Below are 18127 nucleotides of genomic sequence, written 5' to 3' on the forward strand. Positions count from 1 at the left end.
GCCCATCCGATCTTCTTCCCGGGCTCCCCGGTGTCCTCCCTGGCCCATGATCCCTCCCTCCCTCTGATCCCGGTTATGGCCTGCTACCGCAGGCCTTCCTGCTTGTCCATCAGGCTGGGCGCAAAGCCCGGAAGTAACATTTGTTGATCTTATTAAGGTTGCGATCTGCTGCCATCTTACCTTCCGGGTTTCGCACCCAAACATCTTCCATCACCGCCTCCCTCCCCCCCAACCCTGGGCATCCTTCCCAGCTCGAGACCAAAATTATGCCCAGGATTCAATTATGCTCAATGAACCACCACCAGCAGAATAGCCATTGCTTGAGAACAGGTTGCTCTTTCCAGAATAGTCTAGGACAACAATACCAATTTTGTTGTAATTAGTGCCACAATTTCATCCATAAAGTTATAAATAATCCTGCAGTTAACATCAAATAATTACTTGTGGCTTCAACTACCATGCAACAAAAATGTGATCCCATTAAAATAAATTGTTTGTCCAGTGCTCTTACAAAAGACAATAAAGTAAATCATTAAGATATATGGTGGGGTATAAGTTTCAGCTACATTGTGCAGGTTTTATCGGTGCAACCCACTTGAACCAGTGCAAAAGATCCAGGAAAATCAAGCGTAAGTTACGTCAAGCATAAATCGAGTTTCCACGAGCTTTAACGCTGGTTCAAAAACCATTGTTCCTGAAGCTGGCCCCGCCCCCAGATCCTGGCCCCCAGGATGGCGAGTTTCTGCGATTGCACCCGTTTGAGGAGGTTCTTCAAATTAAGCTCATTTTCTTAGGCACACAGGCACTAGTAGACATGTTTTAAATGTTTTTATATATAAAAAAATATTTAATTTACTAAGAAACTGACTAGTGTACACCAATGAAACTATTGAATGGTTCAGTATAGTTTTTTAAAGTAATTTCCAGTGATTTAAAATCAGATTACTCACAGGTGGAGGACTGGAAACCCTTATTAAAAAATGTCTTTTTTTGTGAGAAACCCATTTTCAGCTGTATTAATAAAACTGCACCAGGTTACCACTCTTAAATACATCAAGGAATACTTTTTAATGCAAAGAAAAAAGATTGATTACGTTCTATTACACTGACCGATTGCGCTGGTCCATGGAAGATTTTAGGTTTTGTGATTATGCAAGTATATTTTAGCGGAAATTTGAACTGTAACCTAACCAGTGCAATTTCGAGCCCAATTTGCTGATTGCGCCCAAAGCGGAAACTCTACCCCAATGTTAATAAATGTTGGATTGCATATCATGAGGTTCCCCACAGCAGTATCAGGCTTGTTAAATGAACAGATTTTCCCACTGCAAATAGGAACATAGGAATTGTTGGACGAAAAAAGACCAAAGTCCATCTAGTTCGCTTTCTACCAACCTGGTAGTCACACGATACAACGTTAATGGAGTTGTTGACTAATCATAGCAATCAATCTCTATCAATTAGTCTATAACAGACCCAGACATGATGCAAGGAAAGCCGCTATAGTGGAGAGCTTTGGGAACCATAGGTCCAAAGTCACCTGTTCTTCCCAAGCCTGCTGCACTTACCACGTGGCATGTCTCAAATTACTTATATACCATATCATAAATTGTTATTTTCTGAAAGAAATCTATCTAATTTTAATACGAATGTATCAATACTAACTGCTTTCACCATCTCCCTAGGAAGCCTGTACCACAGATTGACCACTTGCTCATTCAATATTACCGCAGATTAGTTTTGAATATACCCCCCTTCAAGCGCTGGCCGTGTCCTCTAGTTCTGCAATTCTGGACAATGTGAAATAGTTTGTCATGGTCTATATTATTTAATCTGTGCAGAATCCTAAAAACAGCAATTATATCACCAACCTTCTCTTTTTCCAGTGAGAACATGCCCAGTTTACATAATCGCTCCTCATAATCAAATCCTTCCATCCCCTCAATCATTCTGTTTGCTCCCTTCTATATTCTTTCAATAGCTGCAATATCCCTTTTGTACTGTGGCAACCAGAACTGTACACAATATTCTAATGTAAGGAATCTTACAACACCAGGTTATAGTCCAACAAATTTATTTTAAAATCACAAGCTTTCGGAGATTATCCCCTTCGTCAGATGAATGAGTGAAAAGGTTCTCAAATCGCATATCTTATACTATGTTGGGACAGCATCACACCAATCAAAAGGTGTCGTCGTTATCCAAACAGGCCAGTCACGGAGAACAGCACGTCCCAGTACACTGGATATACATTGTGTCGATTACACAGGCAGGCAGAAAGAAACTCAAAATGGCAGAGAGAGAGAGAGAATATTAAAAAACATATAATTTTTTTCCCCCTTTTTGCTGGTGGGTTACGTGTAGCGTGACATGAACCCAAGATTCCGGTTGAGGCCGTCTTCATGGGTGCGGAACTTGGCTATCAACTTCTGCTCGACGATTTTGCGTTGTCGTGTGTCTCGAAGGCCGCCTTGGAGAACGCTTACCCGAAGATCGGTGGCTGAATGTCCTTGACTGCTAAAGTGTTCCCCGACTGGGAGGGAACCCTCCTGTTTGGCGATTGTTGCGCGGTGTCCGCTCATCCGTTGTCGCAGTGTCTGCATAGTCTCGCCAATGTACCATGCTCCGGGGCATCCTTTCCTGCAACGTATGAGGTAGACAACGTTGGCCGAGTCACAGGAGTATGAACCATGTACCTGGTGGGTGGTGTCCTCTCGTGTGATGGTGGTATCCGTGTCGAAGGGGATAATCTCCCCTTGTTGTAAGATTCCTTACATTTGTCCACCCCAGTCCATCACCGGCATCTCCACATCACAGTATTCTAAGTAAGGTTACACCAATGATTTATAAACTGGAAAGCGTCAGTTCAAAATTGACCTTTTAATGCATCCCAACATCTGTTCCAGTGTGGCTACAATGTGGAAAATTGCCCAGGTATGTCCTGTCCACAAAAAGCAGGACAAATCCAATCCGGCCAGTTACCGCCCCATCAGTCTACTCTCAATCATCAGCAAAGTGATGGAAGGTGTCGTCGACAGTGCTATCAAGCGGCACTTACTCACCAATAACCTGCTCACCGATGCTCAGTTTGGGTTCCACCAGAACCACTCGGCTCCAGACCTCATTACAGCCTTGGTACAAACATGGACAAAAGAGCTGAATTCCCGAGGCGAGGTGAGAGTGACTGCCCTTGACATCAAGGCAGCATTTGACCGAGTGTGGCACCAAGGAGCCCTAGTAAAATTGAAATCAATGGGAATCAGGGGGAAAACTCTCCAGTGGCTGGAGTCATACCTAGCACAAAGGAAGATGGTAGTGGTTGTTGGTGGCCAATTATCTCAGCCCCAGGACATTGCTGCAGGAGTTCCTCAAGGCAGTGTTCTAGGCCCAACCATCTTCAGCTGCTTCATCAATGACCTTCCCTCCATTATAAGGTCAGAAATGGGGATGTTCGCTGATGATTGCACAGAGTTCAGTTCCATTCGCAACCGCTCAAATAATGAAGCAGTCCGAACCCGCATGTAGCAAGACCTGGACAACATCCAGGCTTGGGCTGATAAGTGGCAAGTAACATTTGCGCCATCTCCAACAAGGGAGAGTCTAACCACCTCCCCTTGACATTCAACGGAATTACCGTCGTCGAATCCCCCACCATCAACATCCTGGGGGTCACCATTGACCAGAAACTTAACTGGACCAGCCATATAAATACTGTGGCCACAAGAGCAGGCCAGAGGCTGGGTATTCTGTGGCGAGTGACTCACCTCCTGACTCCTCAAAGCCTTTCCACCATCTACAAGGCACAAGTCAGGAGTGTGATGGCATACTCTCCACTTGCCTGGATGAGTGCAGCTCCAACAACACTCAAGAAGCTCGACACCATCCAGGACAAAGCAGCCCGCTTGATTGGCACCCCATCCACCACCCTAAACATTCACTCCCTTCACCACCGGCGCACTGTGGCTGCAGTGTGTACCATCCACAGGATGCACCACCTAGAAGGACAAGAGCAGCAGGTACATGGGAACAACACAACCTGCACGTTCCCCTCCAAGTCACACGCCATCCCAACTTGGAAATATATCGCCGTTCCTTCATCATCGCTGGGTCAAAATCCTGGAACTCCCTTCCTAACAGCACTGTGGGAGAACCTTCACCACACGGACTGCAGCGGTTCAAGAAGGCAGCTCACCACCACCTTCTCAAGGGCAATTAGGGATGGGCAATAAATGCCGGCCTCGCCAGCGACGCCCACATCCCATGAACGAATAATAAAAAAAAATTACTTTAATCACTGCCACCGAGCATTGTTGCAATAGCTTCAATTTATTGTCAATCAGGACCCCCAGATCTCTCTTATTTTCCATGCACATTATTTTCTTTCCATTTAAGTTATAGTCCCTTCCTGGATTTTTTTGTCACCAGTTTTTGTCAAACTGTGAAGCATTTTGTATTTCTCTACATTGAATTTCGTCTGCCCATTCTCCCAGGCTGCTGACAATCCCTGTACCATTATCCTCTGGATTCTATGGGTCAACCAAATACATAACCATTGTAAAATATTTCTACTGATCCCCGCTTTCTTTATTTCTAGTATTAGCCTTTCCAGAGCAACTGTATCAAAGACTGTACTGAAATCCAAGTATACCACATCCACTGCATTACCCCTATCAAGCTTCTTTGTCACACCCTCAAAGAAAACCAGTAAGTCAGATTGGCAAGACTTCCCCTTCATGAACCCATATTGCCTATCTTATGATTTTATTTCCATCCAGATGCTTTATGATGTTTCCTTAAATAAGGGTTTCCGTAACCAAGCCCACAATGGAGGTCAAACTCACAGGTCTGTAGTTCCCTTTTGCTACCTTTTTAAAAAAAAACAGGAGTAATATTTACTTTCTCAGCCACCTCTCATGTAATGAGAGTAGCTTTTTCCAGTTTGCTGTGAGGTCCTACTCCTATCCGTAGATACAGATGTTTTTAAATTTCCTTGAATATAGTTACCCAAATGTGTTTTCAGTTCCTCTCTAGCCACACCATCACATGTAAACCAGGAATGGTGGAGTTGAGAGAAGAACTGCTACTGATCCCAATAAAGAAGTGAGCTTATTTCCCACCTGCAGGCAGTCTGCTTTATCCAGTCAAACTTGTACTATGAGCACTCTGTTGACAGTAATATGCTGCCTCGTGCTATAGAATCATAGAAAGGTTACAGCACGGAAAGAGGCCATTCGGCCCATCAAGTCCGTGCCAGCTCTGTGCAAGAGCAATCCAGCTAGTCCCATTCCCCCACCCTATCCCTGTAGCCCTGCAAATTTTTTCCTTTCAAATACTTATCTAGTTCCCTTTTGAAAGCCATGATTGAATCTGCCTCAACCACCCCCTCTGGCAGTGCATTCTAGATCCTAACCACTCACTGTGTAAAAAAGTTTTACCTCATGTCACCTGTGGCTCTTTTGCCAATCACCTTAAATCTATGTCCTCTGGTTCTTGACCCTTCTGCCAATGGGAACAGTTTCTCTCTATCTATTCTGTCTAGACCCCTCATGATTTTGAATACCTCTATCAAATCTCCTCTCAATCTTCTTTGTTCCAAGGAGAATAACCCCAGCTTCTCTAGTCTATCCACGTAACTAAAGTCCCTCATCCCTGGAATCATTCTAGTAAATCTCTTCTGCACTCTCTCTAAGGCCTTCACATCTTTCTGGGCGGTACCCAGAACTGAACACAGTACTCCAGTTGTGGTCGAACCAGTGTTTTATAAAGGTTCATCATGACTTCCTTGCTTTTGTGCTCTATGTCTCTATTTATAAAGCCCAGGATGCTATATGCTTTCTTAACCGCTTTCTCAACCTGCCCTGCCACCTTCAACGATTTGTGCACATATACCCCCAGATCTCTCTGTTCCTGTACCCCTTTTAGAATCGTGCTCTCTAGTTTATATTGCCTCTCCTCATTCTTCCTACTATAAATGTATCACTTTGCATTTTTCTGTGTTAAATTTCATCTGCCACGCGTCCGCCCATTTCACCAGCCTCTTGAAATCTATCACTATCCTCCTCGCTGTTCACTACACTTCCAAGTTTTGTGTCATCTGCAAATTTTGAAATTTGTACACCCAAGTCCAAGTCATTAATATATATCAGGAAAAGCAGTGATCCTAGTACCGACCCCTGGGGAACACCACTGTACACCTCTCTCCAGTCTGAAAAACAACCATTCACCACTACTCTCTGCTTCCTGTTGCTTAGCCAATTTTGTTTCCATGCTGCTACTGCCCCCTTTATTCCATGGGTTTCAGTCTTGATGACAAGCCTATTATGCGGCACTTTCTCAAACGCCTTTTGAAAGTCCATATACACCACATCAACCGCATTGCCCTCATCTACCCTCCCTGTAACCTCATCAAAAAACTCTATCAAGTTAGTTAAACACGATTTGCCTTTAACAAATCCGTGCTGGCTTTCCCTAATCAATCCACACTTGTCCAAGTGACTGCTGATTCTGTTCGGATTATCGTTTCTAAAAGTTTCCCCACCACCGTGGCTAAACTGACTGGCCTGTAGTTGCTGGGTTTATCCTTACACCCTTTTTTGATCAAGGGTGTAACATTTGCAATTCTCCAATCCTCTGGCACCACCCCCGTATCTAAGGTTGATTGAGTCCTCACGTAGCCACACTAGGTATTACTGCTATAGACCGGCTTCAGTATTTCATTCAGGGCAGCTTCTTTGTGCTGTATAAATTACAATCAGTGATATTATGTGTATCCTGCGCTAATAGAGAGTTCTCCAAATCACCCCCCCTCCCAATAATGCATCTTTAACTCACCATCACTTGGTCTTTATTTTCTGTAATGCACTGGTACTTGGCTGTAGACTTAGTTTATGCCCATGTTCTTCTGTACTTTTTAAAAATGGTTTTAGCTGCATTTTGTTCACATTTCACAAAATTGGAGGGGTCAATTGCTCTTAACTTAATGCTGTTGGTCCCACAGTCTGTCGGATGGTAGTTGCACTTGGACTGATGTCTTTAAACAACAGGACCAGCCCTCGCATTGGCGAGTTCTATAAAGTTACAGTTTCGGGTAGAGAAAGTAAATCCTGAATATATTACTTTAAAATAAGGCAAAATAGTAGCACCCAAGGGCATACATATAATCTAATGAAAAGTAAATTTAAAACAGAAGTTGCTTCTTTAAACAAAGGGTAAAAATATGTCTGGAATAATCTTACCAAGCAGTATAGGAAAGAAGCATACATTAGGGGTGTTTAAAACACAGAAGATGTTGGCCCAGGAGATCATGAGGATGTGCTCAGTGGGGCAAATGTCCCTTTCCTCAGCATATGTTCTTGTGAAAAAGAAATGTTGCCGAGAACGGGACAGACATAACAAAAGATCGACGCGTGCAGGAGAGGATCAAGCCATGGAAAAATACTGGGTGCAGCTTAGGAAGGAAATGAGTGACTATCGCGGATGGCCAACTATATATAATATATATATATAAAAAATACAATAGTGTTTTAAAAAATTAACATTTGTTAGAACCTGTGGTTTTATTTTATGGCTATTTCACCACAAAAAAGGTCAGAGTGAACATATTTTTGGAGGAAATGCTGAATGATGTATGAGGCAGTTCCATTGATGAAATGAAGACTAGATGCAAACGTGTCTATGAGGATCTTTACATTCGTCTTACTTGTAATATTTGGGCAGTACTTCTGGTTGTGGAAATGTTCCCACAAGTTCCAATTGGTATCATTTGAAGCCAATTCAGATCAACTGGTTTGGACAGATGTGAATGGTCCCATCTTGGATTTGTCTGAGGTATCATCTATGGAATTTTAGTGCATTCTAGTGTAGTTGCACAGTGGGATTCTGTATGCTATTTGCTAATACATTATAGGAACATTCTTTTATCTGTCCCTTTGACATGAAGGGTTTCTATCCACAGAATTCAGTTTTTCTCCTGTTTCCTACTCATTTCTCCACTGTTTGAAAGTGGCTTTGTTTAGAGCGTCCCAGCTGAAATCAGCAACTTAACGTGGACAAAAATGGGCACAAACTGGCATCCTAGTACTCTGTGGCACAGCATGGAACTTGTATGCCAATCCACTTGTGCCGTTGTGTAGTGATGTATTGGCTTTGACCTGTTCTCAATCTGTTCTTAGAGTTCATGTTCAGACAGACCAGCTAACTAGTAGCCAATATAAAATGTCTGGTATAAATATGAAATAAATGCAATGTTGTCACTGGGCTTATTTAGCTTACTGGGGCGAATGCACTGTAGGAAAATTGCTTTTGAACTAATACACTTAAAAGTTGTGCACTGTACTTCATGTGTGATACTCTTAATTCATCATCTCAAATTGCTCTCACCACCAATGACATACTTCTGACCACCTATACTTCACCTTAGTGATCTTCTTTCATATTGCCCAAGCTGCTCCGTCCAGCCACAATCGAAGTTTGGAAAACAAAAATCCAAAGCTGTGATACGATTTAATTTTTGCAGTTTGAGTAGACATAGCACAAAAAATTCACCATTATCCTAGTGACAAGAAAGAAAAAAGAAAGAACTTACATTTGTGTGGTGCCTTTCATGACCTCAGGATGTCCCAAAGCACTTTACAGCCAATGAGGTACTTTTAGAGTGTAGTCACTGTTGTAATATAGGAAAACGGGCAGCCAATTTGCACACAGCAAGGTCCCACAGACAGCAATGAGTAATGACCAGATAATCTGTTTTTCAGTGATATTTGCTGAGTGATAAATATTGGCCAGGACACCTGGAGAAGTCCTCTGCTCTTACTCAAATGTGGCCATGGAATTTTGTACGTCCACCTGAAAGGGCAGACGGGGCCTTGGTTTAACGTCTCATCCAAAAGACGGCACCTCCAACAGTGCAGCACTCTCTCAGTACTGCACTGAAGTATCAGCCTAGATTATGTCCTCAAGTCTCTGGTGTGGGGCTTGAACCCACAATCTTCTGACTCAGAGGCAAGACTGCTACCACTCGGCAACGACTGATAAATATATTCTGCAGTTAGGGGCTACAGATCAGTCACTGGATTTTGTTTACTGTATAATGCTGACCTGAGAGTGCTCAGTGATGCTGAGGTGCATTCATGACACTCTGACTAGTATCCTTTAATTCCTAAAAGTTAGGAAATGTTTCTGTATTGTGGGAACTTATGCTGCATTGTGTCGCAATTTTGAACAATTTGTAATTTGTTTATTACAGCTTTTAAAAATATTTATTATTCTTTTCAGGCGATGGTTGTGGACACACTGTTCTTGGACCAGGGAGCGGAACTCTTACATCAATAAATTATCCCCAGACATACCCCAATAACACCGTATGTGAGTGGGAGATCCGGGTACAGCCCAGTGAGAGAATTATTTTTAAATTTGGGGACTTTGATATTGAAGACTCTACCTCTTGTCACTTGAGTTACTTAAGACTGTACAATGGGATTGGTCCAAGTCGAAGTGAAATTGGTAAGTAAAGCATCACTTCTGTTAATTGTAGAGTAATCTAAGAGTGAAATGATTTAGGGCACCGATGGACTGTGACTTAAGGACACAAGATACCGTGATCTAGTTGTCATGATAATCCTTATTTCTACTCCCCCTCTCCCACCCTACACATATTATCTTGTGACCTATTTTATGAGGGGGAGACTATAACATTGAGTGTGGTAGGGGGACAGATAAGAGGCTACAACTGGGATCTTCAAGGGCTGGCATAGTGTGGTGATGGAGGGAATGTAATTGCAGAATGCTGAAATGAATGTCAGCCTAGTGCTGAGAAACCATCTACTAGTGATTGGTCATTATCACCCCTTCTGGAGGTGGTCTCGTAGCATTTTCCTAAGTATGCTTTGAGTGACTTTACATCCAAATTGCAATACTTAGTTTGCACTGGCGTGAAGTCGAAACTGTTCTCATTGGCACACACTGTGCAGTAAAACAGGTCAATGATACATCAGCCTTCAGTATAAGCCGGTTATTTTAAGAGGGAACAGTAGCACGGAGGAATGGATTATTATGTCTCCTGTATGTTCGCTTCTTTGTAAAATTGTTGCCTGATGACATAAGAGTTAAATACTATCGTTCCCGGGGCTCCTTTGAAAAATGTGTGAACTCAGTGCCTCATTTCTATGAATTCTTTATGGTATTGAACGCGGGTAGCTTGACTCATCAAACTTCTGAATAACAAAGCAGACCGTCTGGTTCCAGCACTGATTTTATCAGTTATATTCAATACTAGGTTAGAGGCAACCAAGATCTTTATTCACTTAAAAAATGAATAGCTCAGTGCATTGTTGCCATAAAGTAGATGAGAGTGCTATCAGGAATCCGAGTTAGAAAAGTGGATTAAAGCAATAAATTATTTTAACTCTTTAAAAGTTGATGACAGTTATAATTTATTTGCATTTGGTTTTGTGAACATATAGCATATTACAAATGAAATTTGGTTATTCAACAAAAGCAATTAATTAAAAAAGATTTTTTGGGGGACATTTGCTAAGATGGTTTTGCTGCCTCTTACATACTGAAATCTGGTTGAAATATCTCCTGGGAACTGGGTGGTGCACTGGGTTAGTGCACTCCCCTTTTACTATAGGATTCAACTTTGAATACAGCCCCGTCTCTTTGCTGTTAAATAAGAAATTTTAAATCCAAAGTAACTTTTTGTTCAAAAAATGTAATTATTCAGTAATTCAAATTAAACAATTCAAATCAAACAGCACAGGAGGCCTTTTTGTTTTAAAACTAATTTGAATAAAGCAGCTCTGAATTAAGAGGAGCAGACTATACATGATAAGGTCCAAGGGAAGCTGAAGCTGCCTCATTCTGCAGCACTGTCATGGCACTGGTTGGCTAATAGATGATGGTACAGGGAAGGATGACCCTAAAATGACAAATGAGAGTTAGGCATTTGAGAAGTCCCATAGTATTTCAGCTGAGTATATTCAAGGGGAGCTGTTCATTTCAGGTTTTATCCCATGAATGAAGCAGACCTGAGTGATAACGGTCACTGTGATAGGTAGAATAAACTGTGAAATCATTGGTTCGCCTGTGTTGTATAGAAATTGATTGCCAATGCTCACTTGATAGCTTATTTGGTGAAAGCACAGCCTGTTCAGTGTAGCACCAAGGCATACTGACCAGAAGGTCCGGGTTCAATTTCTGTTCTGTGCCAAGCAGTCGATCTCATCTGGTGCAACAGTTAAAACACTTCAATTGGCCCTAGCTATGGAGGGTAACATTTGGCTGGTATTTCTGGTCCTGGTTGCTGTTCAGAGTCCATTTGTGTAGATGTCAAGCGAACTCTGAATTGGGCTTTCCTGCGATAACCTCTGTAATTGAATACTCTGCCTGGCGTCACATTTGTAGAATGGTTTCTTGGGTGAGATACTGGAGGTCAACTCAAAGGCATGGAGAACTGTATGACAGAAAGAAGTCAATTCCTTTAGGACTGAAGGAAGAAAAATTAGGATGAGGGAGTTGGTGACCTCCTGCATATATGGTATTTATGTGTACCTTGAGTTTTTTGGATGTTCCCTCTTGACCTCTTTCTAGCCTGAACTCCAGACTTAATCAGTGCAGGCTTTTAGAAAAGAATTTCCACGTTGAGTTTCTAATCACTGCCTATAACTGTAACTGACAAAACTGTTGTTTTTCTGTCTTCTGTGAAATGTAATGTGAATGATTTGTTTTAAAAGCTGCTTATTCATGTTTTGTTGGTTTTCCAGGTAAATATTGTGGACTTGGAATTCAGTGTGAGAAGCTAATAGATTCAGAGAGCAATGAAGTCACTGTTCAGTTCATGAGTGGGATTCACGTCTCCGGTCGAGGATTCCTTGTATCGTACTCTACGTCAAACGAGTCAGGTATTGTACAAGGATTTCCTGTTTTAGTGTCGCGTGTTTGAACTGCTTCCAGGATATTCTCTCATTTACTACCACCCTTGTTCTGAGGTCACATCCACTCTCGGCTCAGCAACGGAAGTTCTGACGAAAGGTCTTCGACCTGAAACGTTAACTCTGTTTCTTTCTGCACAGATGCTGCCTGACTTGCTGAGCTTCTCCAGCATTTTCTGTTTTTATTAACTTAGTTTTGACGTGCTATTGAGTACTGTTATGTAGGTAAACACAGTAGCCATTTTATGCCAGTAGTATTCCACAAACAGCAGTGAGTGAGATGAATGACTGGTTAATATGAGACTTTTTTTTAGTACTGTTGGTTGAGGGAGGAATGTTGGCCAGGACAATAGAGAAGGTTCATTTTAACTAGTCTTCTATCGTTAAGGTTGATATTCGGTACCTACTCTGACCATTTTCAACTCTCTCTTTATTTGCACTTGTTGAAAGAAAAATTCTTTTTTGAATGCTTCTAATGGGGCCACATTCACTCTGCTCGTGGTTCAAAGACGCTTAATTCAAATTATCTGCGAATTCAATTTTTAGTGCGTAAATTCTCACTTTGTTGTGTTGTTTACATTCCTTAATTCAGATTAATTGAACCATTTAAAAAAATTTTAGTACAAAAAACGACTTTGAATTATCAGGAATAGACTATATTCCGCAAGCTAACTGTCTTTCATATGAAGTAATTACTCCTTGTGTTACATTCTGTTCTTTGTTTCTTTAGCTTCTAATTGTGTCCTTAGATGATCTAATTACCCATTCTAGGCTATTTGGTACAGTTCTCTTAAGTTTCAGCTTGGTGTTTTATAGATCACATAACTCTCTCCTGTGTGACTGTGTCGGGTAGGGCTGAGCAGAAAGTTCAAGTCCTTGTGTGGATTATGGATTCCAGTGAAAGAATGTAGTGGAAATGCTATAAATGAGATGATAGGTGGGAATGATCAGAATCAGTGTATTTTTAGCTTTAGCTAATCCAGATTGCATCTAAGAATAAGGTCCAAAACTGACGGACCGCACAAAATCCTAAAAATTACAGTGCAGAAGGAGGCCATTAGGCTTATCACATCTGTCCCAGTAATAGCCCTTCAACTAATGCTTTCTATCGTAATCTCATTTTACTGCCCTTTCCATATCCTTTAGAATTCTTCCTTTTTAAATACGTATCCAATTCCCTTTTCAATTATTTTATAGGCTCCGCCTCAGTAGTCGTTTGTGGTAAAGCATTCCATGTTCTAATAACCTACTGTGTGTGAAAAAAATTCTAACTTCCCCCTTTAATCATCTAATAATAATTATTAGAGTCTCTGTCCCTTGTTGCCAAATACTGGAAACAAGCTTTCACCGTTTACCCTCCGAAGCCTTTCATAATTTAAAAAAACCTCTAATAGATCCCCCTTAATCTTCTCTGTTCCACTAAAAAAAAGTCTTTTTTTCAAGGCTTTCTTCATAACTATAACTTTATTATTTATATAATTCTAGTAAATCTTCACAGTGCTCTAACCATGGCTGTAAAATCCTTCCTATAAGAACTGCACGCATTATTCCAACAGTGGCCTAACCAGTGTCTTGTACAAATTCATCATCACTTCCTTGCTTTTATATTCAATTCCCTATGCATAAGAGCTAGAATCCTATTTGCCTTTTTATGGTCATTTTCTATCTATGTATCTGTACCTCTAGATGTTCCTCCACCCTGTTAATAATCTTACTGTTCAGGGTATACTTCCTTTCAATGTTCTTCCTACTAAAATGTACTACTACACATTATTCTGGGGAACTGCTGATGTCACGTGCATTTGACATGCCTGAAGTACTTGGAGTTTCTGTTGGAATGTTGTGGAGCTCCGCAGAATAAATTGGACTATCAACTATCAATATTCTACAACTTTTTAATATGACCCATTTTGTTAATGTAATGTACAGGCAGAGCTCCATGCTGGCATGAGTATCTGGTGATATTATCTATGAGCTTTGATGACGCTGTGTCATGGTAGAGAAGGCATTTACTGTAAACTCTCTGGTGAACGCTGTGAGAATACTCGACTTTCTGCCAAGTCATTGTCTTTCTTAACTTTCTGGATGATCCTGAAGATGTTCAAACTGTGATTTTGATCAGGACTGTCCCCTGTACATTCCAGTCAGACACCTAGCATAATCTTGTTTTCAGTTACAGGTATTGCAGTGTACACTGCTTTTGGAACACCGTATCCTCTTCACCAGCCGATACTGAGTAGTAGTTGCTGATTAGAAAATTTTCAGTAGATAAAAACTGTTTATGATCTTTCATAAATATTGATGCATTACTGCTTTCTTTAACAAATCTAACAGACTTGACTTTTTTTTTTTGAGTGTCCAAAAAAAAATTTTTCTAGGATTGAAGGGGTAGGGAAAAGAAACTTATTCACAGCATTCATTCTTCTGTGGTGATTTTCTGTTCCAATCCTCACACTGTTAGTCCTGCTTTTATCCCTGTAGTAACTCACCACAGTGATTTGCTGCTTTTAAATTCTATTGCAGTGAATTATCAATTCTTGAGGCAATTAAAACTAACCATGGAAATATAATTTACGTGAAGACAGATTGTGATTCCACAGTATGTGTGCTTGAAAACATGAATGCACTTGCGATGTACCACATCCTTATGTGTAACTGCTGAGTTGATATGTTCCTGTACTGTAACCTTAGCCACAATTACATGCTGTGTTGGACTTAACTGTAGCTGCTGAGATCCAGATGGACTTTCTTCACTCTCATCCATTCCTTTCACACCCATATCCAGTTCTGATAAGGCATCGGGTCAAAAATTATGTACCAGCAGCTGAATATTCAGGTCCGCAGATAGAATGCATCTGCCTGTTACTAGCTTTGTACTGCAGTGTCACAAGATGCAGCTAGTGAGGTGGATGAAGCTGTAGTAATATTTCTTGCCAAAACTGGGTATTGGAACTCTGGGTTGGGGTAGTCAGTATAATCCACCTGCCTTTTTGGTCTTCAAAGGGAAAATTTTAGGGGTAAAAAGCCAAATAATAATTGATCATTGGGCTTCAGGCCAGTGGGATTTTCAACATCTGGTTTAAGATTTTAAGACATTACATCCCAGGATTTAAAGGGGTCTCAGAGTAGAGCCTTTAGATTAATGCACTTTCAATGAAATTAGTACATTTTATATGGTAGATATTCAAACTGGGGTGCTCGAGCAGATCCCAGGGAGATAGGCTACAGTGCCTACCCATTTCAGAAGTTAGGATAGGGGCTCACTAGAATGTGTCACTATTTGCAGGGGGTCCTGCACATAAAAAAGGTTGAACCCACCTGTACATCAGATATAGCCTTCCTTCTGCAATGTCCTTTTTCCTGAAGGCTTTGTCACCTAGATAATGTGTTGGTCCTTGCAATTTTGTTCCCTGAAGAAGAGCTAATTCTATTCAGTTTAATTGGTGTTTGAGTTCTAGCACCTCGTGATTTTTGGATTCACTTTCTGATTTTACCAGGCCAAACACAGTGATATTGTCACCACAATATTTTGCAGTATTGTCTGCATTTTTTTACTCCAGTTTTCTATTCTCTACTCTACTCCCCTCCCCTTCTGAAGATGCTGACTCTTGCTGGGGTATAGTCACAGTGGTGCCAGTAGACCCCTGGCACCGTTCCTATGTGGCCATTCTTTCCCGAATAAGCCTGCATGCAAATCATTTCAGGTAAAAATGTAAATTAGGGTTAATTGTGAAAGAATTTTCCAATTTTTTAAGTACAACCAGAAAAATAAGGTAATTAGAATGTTCAAAATTAAAAAGGTCTTTGACATGGTTGACCACATGATCCTCCTCCACCTCCTGCTCCTTCTTATCCTCCATCTGTTGTTTTATGATTTCATTTATTGCTGTGCCACTCTTCCTTCCCCTGTCCCCAGCAGTAAATCATTGATCGATTCTCCTCCCAGAGTTGTAGAAGTAGTTGTTTATGTTCTAACTGCAGTGTATTCAGCTGCACCATCATATAAACACAACAGACTTCTCTAACTTTAAATTCAATAACTTTGTGCAACTGTTGCTGAGCAAACAGCTGGACTTCACTCCCAACCAAATGTCCTTTTTATTGTCTGTTAGTGACTCACTTTAAACCACCACCCTCTAAGCTGTTTCTTCTGCATTCAGTCTTATCTAGTGTTGGGAAAACAATGTTGCTGAGAACCTGAGACTATGCCAGTTTTTAATGCTTTATGTAAAGCCCATGACCTACGGGTCAAAGCCGCTTAGACGATTTTTAATAAAAATCACATCAGAGGGCTTACACGTTATTTCTGAACAGTTGACTGCCCCATGCTGCCCTTTATGATACCCATTTGATCTAACGTTAATGATCAATTCCTACCACATAAATTCCCCTGTGGAGTGGAATGCTCAGGCAGTGCTTGTCTGTAACTATCACCACCTAACTATAAGAAATAGTAAGGCTGCTCAATCTGCCTCAGAAAATACAGTCAACTCTTGTACAGAAGAGGGATTTCAGAGGTTATGGAGGTAAGTGATCAATGATGGACATGTGCACCTCTTGGTCCAACAGAGCGAGGTCTGATTGGACAAACGGTTCTTCAAATCTTCAACTTGCCTCATAACATATTAAATGTTAATATTTTTATCCCTTTTTTATTTTTATTATTACTTTTGTGATTTTTTATTTACTAAATAAGAAGTATGTTTTTATTTTAATATTCTGTTGAAGGATGAAGAGAGAAGCCTACTTTAAGTGAGTTGAATCAGCATTGAGGGATTCTAATTAAAGCTAACCTGCCCTCAGTAGACATTTCAGCCATTGTTTAGAAACCCCACTCAAATATCCTGAAATAAAAACAGAACATACTGGGAACACAGAATAGGTTTGTCAGTATCTTTAAAGACAAAAGACAGGTTAGCATTTGAAGCGTACACACTTTGACAGAACATCCTGCCGTTCAGTCAGAGAGCTCAGCTCCTGTTCACTAGTAAGACCAAAATGGGTCTGAGGAAATAAAAATAAAAAATCAACAACAAAAACATGATATCATTCCAGTATATAATAGCTGAAATATTACAATAATGTACAATGAAATGTTTTTGCCTGATCTGTTTTAGTGCTGCCTAAACAATTTTTTTTTATTCATTCATGGAAGTGGGCGTCGCTGGCAAGGCCAGCATTTATTGCCCATCCCTATAATATATATATTGGGCATATCAGCCACATAATGGCTGTGTGGGACATGATTTTATCATGGCGGCATCTCGGTGGTTGTGGTGGTGGTGGGGTGGGGGGGGGGGGTGATCAGTGGATGCCTGTCGGCAGTGAAAGGAACTGCAAATCAGAGAGGGGGGCGGGAGTAAGAGAGAGAGAGCTCATGGGGCTTTGGAAATTCGGAGTGGGGGAGGTAGAGGTACGTGGATGACTTCGGGTTCGGCAGTCATTGGGGGTTCATCAGGGGCTCAGGCATGGGGGATTTGGAGATCGGAGAGTGGACATCAATAGTTGGAGATCGGAGAGTTGGTGGACATCGGGGAGTTGGAGATCACACGTGAGTTGTACATCGGAGGGGGACATCGGGGCTCGGACATCAGGGGTTGGGGTGTTGGACATGGAGTGGGGGGGGCGGCCAATCGCTGGGGTCCGATCAGGCCAGGTAGTCTTGTTGGGCCTGGAGGAAACACTCCTGCTCCTCCGGGCTCTCAAGTAGTGCAATAAAGGCACTCACCTCCTGGATCCGGCCCTTCGCGTCTGCTTTCATCTGGCATGAATTGGAAGTGATGGGAAACCCGAACAGGTAAGATTAAACTCATTTTAAGGGCTCGATTTTAGGGTCGGGTTTCCTGCGGGTTTCCATCGGGGGGGGCCCCGAAAATCCCGATATGAGGTCACGTGACCGGATCGCGCCGCAATCCCGACCACTTCCGGGTTCCCCAATGACGTGCGGGGCTGCGTGCGTGGCCCCCGCTGGTGGGAATCCCGCAGGCAATTAAAGCCAGCGGGGTTCCACTTGAGAGTACTTACCTTGCTTGTTGAGGTCAGTTAATGAGCTGAATCAGCTGTCAAAAGAGGAAGTGTGGGATTTTACCTGCATCGCAGACTGTTTCACACACTGGGGGAAACAGTCTCTCTCCAACCAGGCGTGTTGCAGCCAGCAGCCTGTGGCAGCTGCCAAGGTGCACTCCACAGGGGAGAGC

General features: G+C 41.7%; 1 protein-coding gene across 1 annotated transcript in view; it reads left to right on the forward strand.

The window, feature by feature from the left end:
- dcbld2 (discoidin, CUB and LCCL domain containing 2) overlaps positions 1-18127 on the forward strand; it is a 109100-nt gene that overhangs the window by 11672 nt on the left and 79301 nt on the right. The window contains exons 2-3 of the mRNA XM_067993122.1: positions 9274-9501; positions 11763-11900. Of these exons, the coding sequence (XP_067849223.1) occupies positions 9274-9501; positions 11763-11900 (366 nt within the window). The remainder of the gene's footprint in view (positions 1-9273; positions 9502-11762; positions 11901-18127) is intronic.

This window comes from Heptranchias perlo, chromosome 11, assembly GCF_035084215.1.
Source record: "Heptranchias perlo isolate sHepPer1 chromosome 11, sHepPer1.hap1, whole genome shotgun sequence".
Taxonomy (NCBI): domain Eukaryota; kingdom Metazoa; phylum Chordata; class Chondrichthyes; order Hexanchiformes; family Hexanchidae; genus Heptranchias; species Heptranchias perlo.